Source organism: Zootoca vivipara, chromosome 13, assembly GCF_963506605.1.
Source record: "Zootoca vivipara chromosome 13, rZooViv1.1, whole genome shotgun sequence".
NCBI classification, from domain to species: domain Eukaryota; kingdom Metazoa; phylum Chordata; class Lepidosauria; order Squamata; family Lacertidae; genus Zootoca; species Zootoca vivipara.
In genome coordinates this window covers 21,760,514-21,774,488 of record NC_083288.1, presented here as the reverse complement: position 1 = coordinate 21,774,488, position 13,975 = coordinate 21,760,514, and the positions used below count along the sequence as shown (strand labels likewise).

Below are 13,975 nucleotides of genomic sequence, written 5' to 3'. Positions count from 1 at the left end.
AAATGCTCACCTATATCTACAGTGATGGGAGCAAATGCAAAACACAGCAACCACTTCGGAAACTTATGATGGATAAAAAAAAATTGCATGCATTTCTTTGCAAGAAGATATCCAGATGACGTTTAAAAAGTAATTAAGTGGAGGTCATCCCACATCCAGGAGGCAGGGCCAGTCTTCTCCTGGCTGCCTTCCAGCCCTCCCCCACCTGCCATTCCCCTTACGTGCTGTATGAGGGTCTCCACGATTTTGTAGCGGTCAGGCATGTGTGTCACCATGTCGGTCATGTTGTCCTCTGACGTTCTAACAAGGGTGGGACCAAACACCAGAGCAAGATTCCGGGGCTCCATCTGCAATGCAAGCCATTGTTGTTTTCAGGCATAAAAAGAGAGAGAAAAGACTATTCTGGCATTGGCAAAGGAAGCTACAAGACTGTTTCCCGTAAACATCTCAGCTTTCAGTCCCAGTTATAGTTATATAACACCTGCACTGTACACAATACACTTTGCTATTGCTTATGGAATTCTGTTTAAAAAACGGAATTTGGCCCCAAGGAGCTTGCAGGCTAACTGTGCAATCCAACCATTGTCTTTTGGGAAGTTTGGGGCTTACTTCTAGTTAAGTGACTAGGATTGCAGTGGAAGATATGAAGACAGTAGAGATGGACACTTAACTTAGATGGTTCTAAAAGGGGCTTAGACAGAAGGCCCATTTCCAACAAAGGAGGAATGGCAGACGAAGTTGATGGGAGTATGCAGAAATGGCGAGTTTAACTAGCAGAGTAAGAGAGCAGGAAGGAAGAGTTTTTAAGGAAGACTGGAAATGGTTTGTAGGATATTTGGGGGGGGGGGAATCATTATAAACAAATCAAACCGTTAGCAGGATTAGACTAAATTCAGCCGTATAAAATAAACTGAGATTTAAAAAAATGAAAAAGACAGAATATGGAATACTTAGAATATGCAGCAGCAAAGGAATGGGGGGAAGGGAAGTCGATGTTAAATGTATAAACGTATTGTTGGCATTTAGGTGAATGTGGAATCCTTGCAAAATTGAAAATTATACATAAATAAAATTACAAAAAGATAAAAAATAAAAGGGGCTTAGACAAATCCACAGAAGATAAGACTATCAACATCTTACAGTCACAATGGCCATGTGCTAACTCTAGGCTCAGTTACACTACCTCTCAACAAACCTCTCATTTCTGGGAAATGAAAGCAGAATGGGGCTGCTACCCTCCTGTCCCCCCAGCAGGCTTCCCACAGTCATCTGGCTGGCCGGTGTGGGGACAGGACACTGGACTTTGGTCTGACCTCTTACACTGCTTACGAGGCACTGAGATCAAACCACTCCTTAGCCTAAGGCTGCTTCCAGATGAAGCAAATATACTGAGAAACTGTCCTGATTTGTTTTCACATAACCTGCACAGAGGCTATACAATGTCTCTGTCATGGGGATGTTGGGGTTTTGTTTTCTGGGAGCAGAGTTGTTGTGGAAGAGTGTTGCTTACCCATGGCTTGTGCTATTTGTTGCACCTACATGGATCTTCTTCCACATGAAGAAGCTACCATATCATACTGCGTATTTCTTTCGGTTCGGCAAACATTACCTTGTTCTTCTCGGAATGATCAGCAATTGTCTTCAGGTGTCCCACCAGAAACTTCAGGGTCTCGTAATAATGGCCTGGCAAGTCCCGGATCTGAGGAACAGGTGGAAGAACAGCAGCAGCCACCGATTAGAGCTTGGGTCATCCATGAAAGATGGAAAATCCCTCCAATCCCTCTCTTCTTCCAGATTTCTCCAACAATTTTGGAGAAATGAATTTGGCACTCAAACTGCAGGGGTATGGAAGCTTCTGAATTTAGGAAGACACAGAAACCTGTGAAACTCAAAAGCTTACCATCACCTACATCAACCAAAGCTGGACCCCAAAAGATATAGCTGTACCTGCTCCATAAGGCATGCTCAGGAATTCACCTGAGTATGCGCAAGCTTAAAGTGTGTGTGTGGACAGGTAATCCTGTGCTCAAGTCCTTCCAGTTAACTATAACTGCACAATCTGAATTTGCTGGCATGTGATTGAATTGCCCCTGAAATCAGCAACTGCTTGGCTGTGGTGTTGTAGTGCTCACGACTGCGAAAGAACCCAGATTTAGGGAACGAAGATACTTCAGCATGAGACATTTAATCTCAGGGTTGTAAATTGGGCGAAAGATTCCTGCACTGCAGGGGGTTGGACTAGATTGACCCTTGTGGTCCCTTCCAGCTCTACAGTTCTCTGATTCTTTGTGCAGCAAAAGAGAAAGTTACAAGCATGAGCGGGGCTCATTACAGGATTTGTCAATATGGAGTTAATTACATCTTACACAATTTAGCTACATATAACAGTTCAAGAGCGTTAGAAATATGGCAGGGGTAGCCACTGTGGTACACTTAGTCATTCCTTAACTACAACTCCCATAATCCCTGGCCATTGGACTATGCTGGCTGAGGCTGATGGGAGTTGAAGTCCAATTATTTTTGTGCTACATGTTGGTTCTCCCTGGCATATGACTAGCACTGGGTTTCCTTCCCTATGTACTTATTTCCTACATGTTTTTCCCTCTTCACTGGTTCAAGGTTAATTATTTTACATAGTCAGCATGCAAGTATAAGGTTCATTCAGCCAGGCCAGTCCACCCACCCCAACTTTAGTCCTCCGTAATTGGCATTAAGAGGCTTTTGGTTTGTACTCAGGACTATATAAGCTGCCTGTGGCCTTTGTTTTAGAGGTTACTTTAGCAGACATCATGAAGAATTGCCTTTAGGGTTAAGAAAGTCTATTTTAAAAAACAAAAACAAAACCAGACTCTTTAGAGCGATTCTGTTGGTTTGTTTTACGAAATGAAAAATGGGACAAGAGAATGCTTAAGATTATAAAGGGATGATTTTTTTAAATTGTTTAAACAATTTTTAAAAAATTGTTTAAAACTAGGTTTAAATAATGAACTTCCTATGCCAAGGGATGAAGTGTGTTTGGAGAGGAGTGCTACATAATTTGTTCTGCTTTATGTTATAAAATTGGTGTTCTTAAAGAGAGAAATCATTTCTGCATACTGGTTTTCCAGGATTAGGAATAATTTCATGCTTCACTGTTGACTTGGATGCCATTCAATGTGTTAAAGACATAAGTGTTTTTATAACTGGCTTGGCAGTTAAGTAAACTGTCTGTTTTATAGATGCCCTTGGAGTATCCTCTGACTTGAAATTTGCTGGGTGTTAACATTTTACACTTAAGGCTTCCTCTTCTCTCCATTCCCATGCTGGCAATTTCTCTCTCTCTCTCTCTGCAGGATCCAGCTTTTTACCTAGAGACCCAACACATAACTGCTGTAGAGAACATGCTTCAACCCATCTGTTATCCACACCAGTATTAAGTTTTTAATTTCAGCTGAAGACTGACTTATGCCGCCACCACATTAGCATAACTGGAACACAGGAAGTGGTTTCATATTGAGCAGACCACTGAGCTGCCTAGCTCAGTATAGTCTACATTAGGGTTGGTAAACCCAGAGTGGCAAGTCTCCTCCCGCCCACCAGCACTGCGGTGGGTGTGAAAACGCTGCCTCTTGAACTTCAGGTATCATTCCTTGAAGACCACGAGGCAGCATGAAATCTCCTGCCATCCTGTGATAGGGGCTTGTATGCGAAAGAGAAGGAAGACCTATGTATGGCTGCATGGCGGGGGGTGGGCAATGCCACGTGTCTATATATATGTGGTTAGTTTGCGTGCAGGTTTGTTTGCTGTATATGTTCTAAGTGTGCATGTGCTCTATGTGTGATAAGTGTGTGTGTAATAAGTGTGCATTGGTCACCTCTGCCACTGGTATCCAGGTCTTAGAGGTCTGACCGACTTTCAATGCAGCCCTTGAGTCATCCCGGATCTACATCAACTGGCCAGTGCTCTCCAAGGACTCGGTTAGAGGTCCTTCCCAAAGTCTACCTGGAGATGCCAGGGACCTGCGGCATGGAAGAGAGATGCGCTACCACTGAGCTACAACTTGTCCTCTCAAAAGCTCTGTTACAACAAGGCGGAGAGGAAATGTGTTTGAGTTTCCCCACTCATTGCAAAGAAAAAAAAGCATCCACTCACAGAGGACAACTTCCCCTCCCCAAATTGCGTACCAGTTTGCGCAAGGTCTTCATCCTTTCGCTGGCATCTTCAATCCGGTTGGCTTCGATAAAGTCATTGTACTTATCTTGTAAGAAAGAAGAAGTTCATCTGTGATTGTTAGGCACTGTCTGGTCAGAGGAAACGGGAGTCCCGCGCAAGGAATTGAGGTGGCAGTTTACCTGGGTAGACCAATGGCACTGAGCGCAAGACCTCTGACCCTGATCTCAATGGGAGCAAGTACTCCTTAAAGTCACCTGATCCAAAGCTGCTTAGGGTTTTAAAGCGTTTTGAATTGAGCCCGGAAGCAAACAGGAAGCCCAAAGAAGTCTCAAGGCTCCCCAAAGAGATCAAAGCCTGGAGTTATATGCTCTGGTCTGTGAATGCCCAACAAAAGTCTGGCAGCTACATTGCTGAAAAACTGAAACTTCTGGACAGTCTTCAAAAGCAACCCCACACATAGTGCATTACAATAACCTAGTCTGGCTGGAAGGGAAAACAAAGAACACATAGCTGCCCCTTTGCTTAGAGAAAAAATTAATTTAGAGGCTTGCAATGGGTTGATCTGAGCAGGTGGACTACAACTCCCATAATCCCTAGCTAGCAGGAACAGTGATCAGGCATGATGGGAAACAGCTGGAGACCCAAGTGTGGGAAACCCTGTTCTACAGCAGTCCATCTCGCTCAGCATCATCTACAGCAGGCACCCCCAAACTTTGGCCCTCCAGATGTTTTGGACTACAATTCCCGTCATCCGTGACCACTGGTCCTGTTAGCTAGGGATCATGGGAGTTGTAGGCCAATACATCTGGAGGGCCACAGTTTGGGGATGCCTGATCTACAGTGACCGGCAGCAGCTCTCCCGGACTTTGCACAGGAGCCTCTCCCAGCCCTACCTGGAGATGCTGAGGATTGAGCCTGGGGCTTTCTGCACACAAGGCAGGTGTCCTGCCACTGAACTGGCAGTGGGAAGATGGAGAGCTCCATCCCTCCTCCAACAGCTTTCTGCCTCATCTCTTCCTCTGCTCGCTCCTGCTCACTTGGCCTTCCTGGAAACCCTTGTCACCTAAACCTACCAGGTGAGCACTCAAATGCAGTCCTGCTCCTGCATGATAGGGGTTTTGCGACATGGCTGACTTGATGGCTTTTCCCTTCCACTGTTAGGGACAACCCTGCTCATTCAAAGGCAAGTGTTTTGCTCATGATGGGAAAGAAATAGGGCCAAGGTTAAGGCACTGAAGACAAGGAAGAGGACTGTGGGGAAAATACCTCCCTTCCAGAAACCTGAAATTAATTTAAAAGCTTCCTGGGAGCTTTGCTATTATATAGTCACTTGCCCACCCAGAGTCCCCAGCCCTTTCTGTGGTTATTTAAGCTCCCCTCTCCTCTCTTTCCTCACCCCCATTCATGTCTGCCCCTGCACTGCCAAGACCAATTTCATTTGCTGAAAGAGGGGAGCGCCTAGGTTTAGACCCAAAAGGCAGACAATACACCAGAAACGTGGCCCACCCCACAATCCCAACCATCCGAGCATTTTGCCTTTCAATTTGCCCATCCGTTCAAGAGAGAAAATGTAGACTTACGCTATCTTAAATGCCAAGGGTGTCTAGCCAGAGTCACTCACCATCTGTAAACAGCGGTTCCGGGAGTTTCCGGAAGAACGACTTCAAGAGACTGCTGATGACGTTCAAGTCTTGCCACCTCTGGCCAAACAGGGAGAGAGAAAGAAGTAATTTTAAAGTTTGGGATGTTTCAAAACCACACTTCTAATCTCACCAAGATGTTTACTCTAGCCAAGAGACCAGATCCCAAAAGAACAGGAGAAACATCAACACTATTGTAAATCGTGTAGCCATGCTGGCAAGAAATGGCCAAGAGACCACCTTTGATTTCCACCAGTGATTTATTGTCTCCAGAAAACAGGTGATTTAGCAGGAAAAGGATGCTGTACTCGTTACATTATAGCACTAGATGGCAGAGGGGGTGGGTGGGGAGAGGCAAGCTTGCCAAAGTACAGCTAGTGGTTTCATGGCTGAGGCATGATTTGACTCGGAGAGTTCCTGATTTTTTAGCTTAGTTTCTTTGCTGCCACTTATTTGCTTCTACGAGTCAGAAGCCCAAACTATGCTTGTGAACTGGCCCAGCGTTCGGTGTGCAACAGGTACAGTCTTCTGCAAATATGCGTGGGCACTGCCTATAGTACAGCTAAGTGGCAGCTAGGTGGCAGCAGTATACTATACACGCTGAGTTTTCAACAGTAGCGAACATCGGGGAGACTGACAGGAGGCAGAGAGACTGGCAGGAGCCAGGGAGGGGCAGAGTGGTCCTGCTCTCACCTCTTCCTGCAGATTGATTTCTGCAGATCCTTTGTTGAGCTGCTCCTGGAGGCTGGAGACCACAGCGTTGTTCCCAGGGACCCGGTAGATGCCCATGTATTCCAAGCCTTTGTCTTCCACCACCTTGCAGCAGGCTTCCACAATCAGGGGGACTTTCTGCAGAAAGTGAAGTGCAGAGGTGAGGCTGGCGGCAGTCTCAGAAATCTTCACAAGTCAAAGGCACGAGCGCTGTGTGGCGGCGGCAATTAAAGCTGCAGAAGCAAATGGTGTGGTGCCAGACAAGGTGCCACACCCGGTCTAAAGGGCCTTAAATAGCTGTCCAGTGCACATGACCAATACATATCCCCATATGCAAGGATGTCATATAAATTTCTGGAACATCAAATTTTGCCTGCAGCCAAATCCATATAGTCTGAACTTCAATTGATTTCTGGCGACTGTTGGAATATGGACATCAACAACTTGGGCACTGCGTTTTAACTGGGCATGAGATGCGAGAGTAAGTCCCTACACTTCTGAAAACACAGGATCGGCATGTATCACAATTAAGCTCCTGTAAGGAACAATTAAGCTCCTGTAAGGAACAACTGATTGGTTCAAAATTGGGAAAGGAGTACGACAAGGTTGTATATTGTCTCCCTGCTTATTTAACTTATATGCAGAATTCATCATGCGAAAGGCTGGACTAGATGAATCCCAAGCCGGAATTAAGATTGCCGGAAGAAATATCAACAACCTCAGATATGCAGATGACACAACCTTGATGGCAGAAAGCGAGGAGGAATTAAAGAACCTTTTAATGAGGGTGAAAGAGGAGAGCGCAAAATATGGTCTGAAGCTCAACATCAAAAAAACCAAGATCATGGCCACTGGTCCCATCACCTCCTGGCAAATAGAAGGGGAAGAAATGGAGGCAGTGAGAGATTTTACTTTCTTGGGCTCCTTGATCACTGCAGATGGTGACAGCAGTCACGAAATTAAAAGACGCCTGCTTCTTGGGAGAAAAGCAATGACAAACCTAGACAGCATCTTAAAAAGCAGAGACATCACTTTGCCGACAAAGGTCCGTATAGTTAAAGCTATGGTTTTCCCAGTAGTGATGTATGGAAGTGAGAGCTGGACCATAAAGAAGGCTGATCGTCGAAGAATTGATGCTTTTGAATTATGGTGCTGGAGGAGACTCTTGAGAGTCCCATGGACTGCTAGAAGATCAAACCTATCCATTCTTAAGGAAATCAGCCCTGAGTGCTCCCTGGAAGGACAGATCGTGAAGCTGAGGCTCCAATACTTTGGCCACCTCATGAGAAGAGAAGAATCCTTGGAAAAGACCCTGATGTTGGGAAAGATGGAGGGCACTAGGAGAAGGGGACGACAGAGGACGAGATGGTTGGACAGTGTTCTCGAAGCTACGAACATGAGTTTGACCAAACTGCGGGAGGCAGTGCAAGACAGGAGTGCCTGGCGTGCTATGGTCCATGGGGTCACGAAGAGTCGGACACGACTAAACGACTAAACAACAAAGCAGCATGTTGCACATCCCCTGAACAGGAATGTGTTGTATAGCTTTACTTATTTAGTACATTTATATCCCACCTTTAGGGGCAGGTGAAGCTCATCAACCTGGGAAGGTAGCTCATCTAGGAGAAGAAAAACCTCTGCTGCCTTGTGAAATATATTCGGGAGAAGAAAAGGCTAAGGAGTAAACCCTACACAAATCTGGAGTGGAGTCCCTAAGGTGCTTGGGTGGTGCCTTGTACGCCTCCTTCCAGCAACTCCTGCAGCCAAGCAGGTGCCAAACGTATTGCTGTGCTTTCCTTTGGAGGAGAACTGTGAGTCTGAGAGGGGAGTTATTGTCTGGGCAGCCCAGGACCTCCATACACATTGCCCAGGCTTGCACCCCAGGGAGGTCACTTTGGTGCTGCTAATGCAGAGGTTTGACTTCACCCCCAGAGGTGAAGGTCTGTCTCTCAAGACAGACAGATGCCAACAACATATCTCACCTCTTCTCAAGGTTGCCTTCAGAACAAACTGTGAGATAGGTTACAGCCTCATGGCTGAGTGGGGAACAGCACCCCAATCTTCCAGGCTTTAGTCTGACACTCTACCAACTGCACCGCACTGGCATTTAGCACCCAGCCCCCTCAACTGGAACTCTGTAGATCAGGGGTTGTCAACCTGGCCCCTACTGCCCACTAGTGGGCGTTTCGGGATTCTAGGTGGGCAGTAGGTGGTTCTACGGCACAAGCTGAATCCTCCTTCCATCGAGCACTGGTGGGTGGTAAGGAAATTTTATCATCAAGAAAGATGCATTAGTGGGCAGTAGGTATAAAAAGGTTGACTACCCCTGCTGTAGACCATGTCTGGGAAATCATTCTCTTTCCACCAGGCTAATAGATCTCAACTTCCTCCTCACTTTCAACTCTCCACAACACACCTTTTTCCGTTGCATGTGGTGACTCCACTTGCATGCTGGCAGGTATTCGCTATCTAAAGCAAACACACAGTTGTCTGTGACTAGGCTGCAAGCAGGAAGAGCACAAAGGCGGGTGACAGTCCATGGAATGACAGGTTATTATTGGGGAAGGTAGCATACCAGAGATTTTAACTGGGTTTTAGCCCTTTGGAAAGCTCAAGGTGCTTCCTCTCTTAATATTTACTTAGTTAACAAAATGCATATTCCACTTGATTGTAGCAGCACATCTTTGTGTCTGGACAGGCTTTCCTAAACAAAAATGTTTTAGGTGTGCAGTGACAAGTCCAGCGCCTGCCTGCCTTCAACAGGCAGGGAGTTCCAAAATGTAGGTGCTGCAGCATGAAAAGATGGGTTTCTTACAATTTTATGCACTAGGTTTGCACATGCAGGGGAATGGAAGGGTCTACCTTGTTGTCAGGGGCAGGTTGGCAGTCTTCTAGTCTCACGCCAAAGGCCCTTGGAGCAGGCTTCTTGTTTTTCTTCATTATGTTGATGCCCCAAGGAGTTTTCTGGTGGGCACTGTCATCTGGGCAGGGGGAAAGAAGAACAAAAGCAAGTTCACTGACTGAGAAACGTAACAGGCCAAAATCAGAGGAAAAATTATCACCCAGTGGCCCGCCTAAAGCAGAGATGGGGTACCACAGGTCTGCAGGCATAATCAAGCCCATCAGTCCTCCCCATTTTGCCCAACAGACCATTTTATCCACCCGAGCACCAGGTGTGCTGCAGGTAAAGATGACAAAAGTGGGGGTTTGCAAGCACCACTGATCAGCTGGTAATTGGTGCCCACAAAGCCGTACCTTTGTCAGCATGGTTTGATTTCAAATAACACCAGCATATGAAAATGGGTCGTTGTGATGTCATTGACAGGTGGGTGACCCTTCCTTCTCTCACACATTAAAAAATGATAATTGTGCATGTGAAAAGCTAGCCTGACAGTGACAAGCCTGGTTAATGGAGACACACACAAATAACTTCTAGGTAGGGAACTGAGGCAGAAGACAATGAGAAAATTTAAATAATTTTGTACAGAGCCATTTACAGTTGTACCTCGGAAGTCAAACACAATCCGTTCCGGAAGTACGTTCGACTTCCAAAACGTTCAGAAACCAGTGTGGCTTCCGATTGGCTGCAGGAAGCTCCTGCAGCCAATCGGAAGCTGTGGAACCTGCACCGGACGTTTGGATTCCAAAGAACGTTCACAAACCGGAACACTCACTTCCGGGTTTGTGGCGTTCAGGGGCCAAAACATTCGACTCGCAAGGCGTTCGACTTCTGAGGTATGACTGTATATTGATGGCACTTAAATACATACATACATAACCCAACTCAGCCAGCAAGTCATTGGCTGTGATATGATTTGAACCCAAGCCTCCCAGAGATCCTATATTATATCCAATAAGTCACTCTGGATTCTGACCAGCAACCCCTGTCGTCCTATACTGTTCCTTAAAAACAAATATAAGCAGCTTTGAGGATATGTTAATGTAGAATGATAGAGGGATAAATTAAACAGTTGCTGCTGCAGCTGGAATGAGGCAGCTGGACCTCAGAGAGCAGAACATCTAGGATAATCTGAGCTCCAGAAGCTGTTGATTAAAAAAATAGTTAGGCACTATTCACAGATTTCTGTGCTCCCTCTGGATAGGTAAAGGTAAAGGGACCCCTGACCATTAGGTCCAGTTGCGGACGACTCTGGGGTTGCGGTGCTCATCTCGCTTTATTGGCCGAGGGAGCCTGCGTACAGCTTCCGGGTCATGTGGCCAGCATGACTAAGCCGCTTCCGGCGAACCAGAGCAGCGCACAGAAACACCGTTTACCTTTCCGCCAGAGTGGTACCTATTTATCTACTTGCACTTTGACGTGCTTTGGAACTGCTAGGTTGGCAGGAGCAGGGACCGAGCAACGGGAGCTCACCCTGTCGTGGGGATTCAAACCGTCGACCTTCTGATTGGCAAGACCTAGGCTCTGTGGTTTAACCCACAGCGCCACCCGCGTCCCTTCTCCCTCTGTATTTTAACGTGCAAAATACATGGAGTGGCTTCTCGCCCCGTTGCTCACAAAGACTCAGACAGAGATGCGCTCAATACTCTCATACCTCTTAGTGTGATGGTATCCTGCCGTGGAGAACGGGGTGGCCCTGCTCCTAGTTGCTTCTGCAATTCTGACTTCACCCCTGGCACACGAGGACCTTTTGGGGAGGAGTCTGGTTTGGTCCCAGAGGAGCTGTAAGGGAAAAGGAACATGCAGTGTTGCAGTGTACCAACTCAAGGCCTCAACTTCACACATACAAAACATGGGTCTTTGCCATCAACTCAACCGGAGAGGATTTTCTAAACTTTCTTTATGATAACAAACCTATACAGTGGTACCTTGATTGTCGAATGCCTTGGCTCCCGAACAAATCGGCTCCTGAACACTGCAAACCCAGAAGTGTTCTGCTTTGCAAATATTTTTTGGAAGCCGAACATCTGATGCTGCTTCTGCGGCTTCCAATTGAGTACAGGAAGCTCCTGCAGCCAATTGGAAGCCACGCCTTGGTTTTCAATCGGTTCTGGGAGTCGAACGGACTCCCCGAACGGATTAAGTTTGACAACCAGGGTACTACTGTACACATAATTCACCTTTCATATTGTTGTTGTTGTTTAGTCATTTAGTCGTGTTGGATGTGCAACAGTAGGGATCATTCGGTTTGCAACATAAGGGTTAACTCTGTTATCAGCAAGTCAACTAACCAAGAAGAGAGGAGGGGAGGTATTGCACACCAACCAGTGAAAGTGGCACAATCTTGAGTGAGGTAGCACGTGCTTCAATTTGCTATATAATTGTGAGAGAGTTTTCTGGCAAATGTTAAGTTTAACCTAACCCTGCACTTAACAAGGAAAGAAATAGGATACCTGCCCCAAAAGTACTATCTGAGGCAGGCATGGCCAAACTTGGACCTCGAGCTGTTTTGGGACTACAATTCTCATCATTCCTGACCACTGGTCCTGTTATCTAGGGATGATGGGAGTTGTAGTCCCAAAACAGCTGGAGGGCCCAGTTTGGCCATGCCTGACTGAGGTAACCTGTGTCTGACTGCAGATTGCAGATAGGGTCTAATCTAATAGTATGTTCCTTTGTACACCCCTGCCTCACAAAACCCACAACCCCTCCACCTAGAAAACTAATGTATGTCTTAAGCCCAGCTTCTCGTTCATAAGCTTGCTTTCTATGTGTGTGTGGAGGGGGGGAGATGTTGTATAGAGACTTGATCACATGAGTCCCCAACAGCAATCTAAAGTGGTGCAGCCCAGATAGTTTAGAATAGGCATCCCCAAACTTCGGCCCTCCAGATGTTTTGGACTACAATTCCCATCATCCCTGACCATTGATCCTCTTAGCTAGGGATCATGGGAGTTGTAGGCCAAAACATCTGGAGGCCGCAGTTTGGGGATGCCTGGTTTAGAAAGAACTAGACGTAGACTGACAAAATGGGGTGGGGTGGGGAGCAAAGAAGAAAGAATGGTAAGAAATTTACCTCACTTTTCTGTAATCATTTAGCTTCTTATTGATCAGTGCTTGGCTTGCAAACCCAGGGTCCTGGAGATGATTGGGAGAGAAAAGATATAGAAAGAAGGTTAACTGTCAGCTCAAAGCCACATGAGTTTCAACAGTATCTCATTACTCCGCTGAATAAAGTTCCCCCTTTCAGTTCCATCAAAATTCTGGGACAAGCTAAAAAGTGGTCAAATCAGAGTTTGAACCAATTAATTGCCTGCACAGCTCATACATTCAAACAGGAATCAAGGGGTGAAGGAATGTTCTGCATATATAATAATTAGGGCAGAACCTTTTCTTTCCCTACATATATGGATAGTTTATCCTCCCTATCTCTTCCAGCCAAAGGAGGCAGAAGACAGCCAGACCCAATTTTTGGACAAAGCAACTTCTATGCCTCCCAAATTCAAGAAGCCCAAGTATGGAGATGAACAATTGCATGGTCATAAAATTGAGAGCACATCTGGAGGGTTGAGAGCACAAGTAGGAGTATTACGATTTGCCTCCTAAATTCAGAATTATGCACAGCGTGGGCTGAGGATTTTCGCCTTCCAGCAGCTCTTGTGCCTGAACCACCAAACTGATATTTCAGCTCTCCCAAGCCTTAAGCTTTTACTAGCATGGAATTCTCAGGGACTGCTAAAACTTTCGGGGGGGGGGGGGACCTCGCTGTGTATACATGCTCACACTAGTGCATGTTCATGCTGTGGGATTGCTATACAAAGAAACTGCATGTAGAATAACTGCATGCACAGACAGAGGCTTCTCTTCAGTGCACTTTTGATTTACAAAGAGACAAGCTGCTTTTTATATAGAATGGTGGCTTGCCTCTTCAGCAGCAGAAGCTGCTGAGACAGCAGCATTTTCAAAGAAATCTCTGGTAATGGACACAGGTCCCCCCACTTTCTATGTGTATATTGCTTCTCTGGAAGACAGCCTATATCCAACTGGATGGAAGCCACAAAATGTTTGCACATCCCAACATGCCATGGGAGATCCATGGATGCTCACAGCAATGTGCGTGCTAAGACCAGGCACACTTGAGAATTTGCAGGTGGCCTCTTCCTTGGGGAAAAGGGCAAACACCTGAGAGAAAGCAAAGAGGAGACTGCCAATAGAGGTGTTTTGGAAAAGCCAATGGCACAGGAGCCAACCAAGGGCAGTTCTCACCTCGCCCTCGGCTTTGCTACTCTCCCTGATGACTTTAATCCAGGCCAGCATGTCATCCCGATCCTCGGCCTGAAAGAGACATTCACAGAAGTCAGCGGTCGTCAGCCGGAAGACGTGCTTCCTCTTGGTGTCACTGTAGGAGATGTCTACCAGGCACGCTCGGACGCTGATTGGCGGCTGCTCCTCCTCACCTGGGGGCGGGGCAATGGCCACAGCCTCCCGCCGGTCCTTGCATAAGTAGAGCGAGTGTGCACGTAGGACAGCGAAGACCCGCTTCCACTGCCGAATGCCTCCGCCAACTTTCTG

General features: G+C 46.4%; 1 protein-coding gene across 3 annotated transcripts in view; it reads right to left on the bottom strand.

Annotated features, from left to right (window-relative positions):
* The window catches only part of ARHGAP23 (Rho GTPase activating protein 23), a 152,437-nt gene that overhangs the window by 20,813 nt on the left and 117,649 nt on the right, over positions 1-13,975 (bottom strand). For all 3 annotated transcript variants that reach the window (XM_035135511.2, XM_035135510.2, XM_035135512.2), the window contains 9 exons: positions 13,670-13,972; positions 12,480-12,541; positions 11,058-11,185; positions 9,367-9,485; positions 6,487-6,642; positions 5,775-5,853; positions 4,165-4,238; positions 1,610-1,699; positions 222-347 (listed from right to left, as the gene is read on the bottom strand). In XM_035135511.2, the coding sequence (XP_034991402.1) occupies positions 222-347; positions 1,610-1,699; positions 4,165-4,238; positions 5,775-5,853; positions 6,487-6,642; positions 9,367-9,485; positions 11,058-11,185; positions 12,480-12,541; positions 13,670-13,972 (1,137 nt within the window). The remainder of the gene's footprint in view (positions 1-221; positions 348-1,609; positions 1,700-4,164; positions 4,239-5,774; positions 5,854-6,486; positions 6,643-9,366; positions 9,486-11,057; positions 11,186-12,479; positions 12,542-13,669; positions 13,973-13,975) is intronic.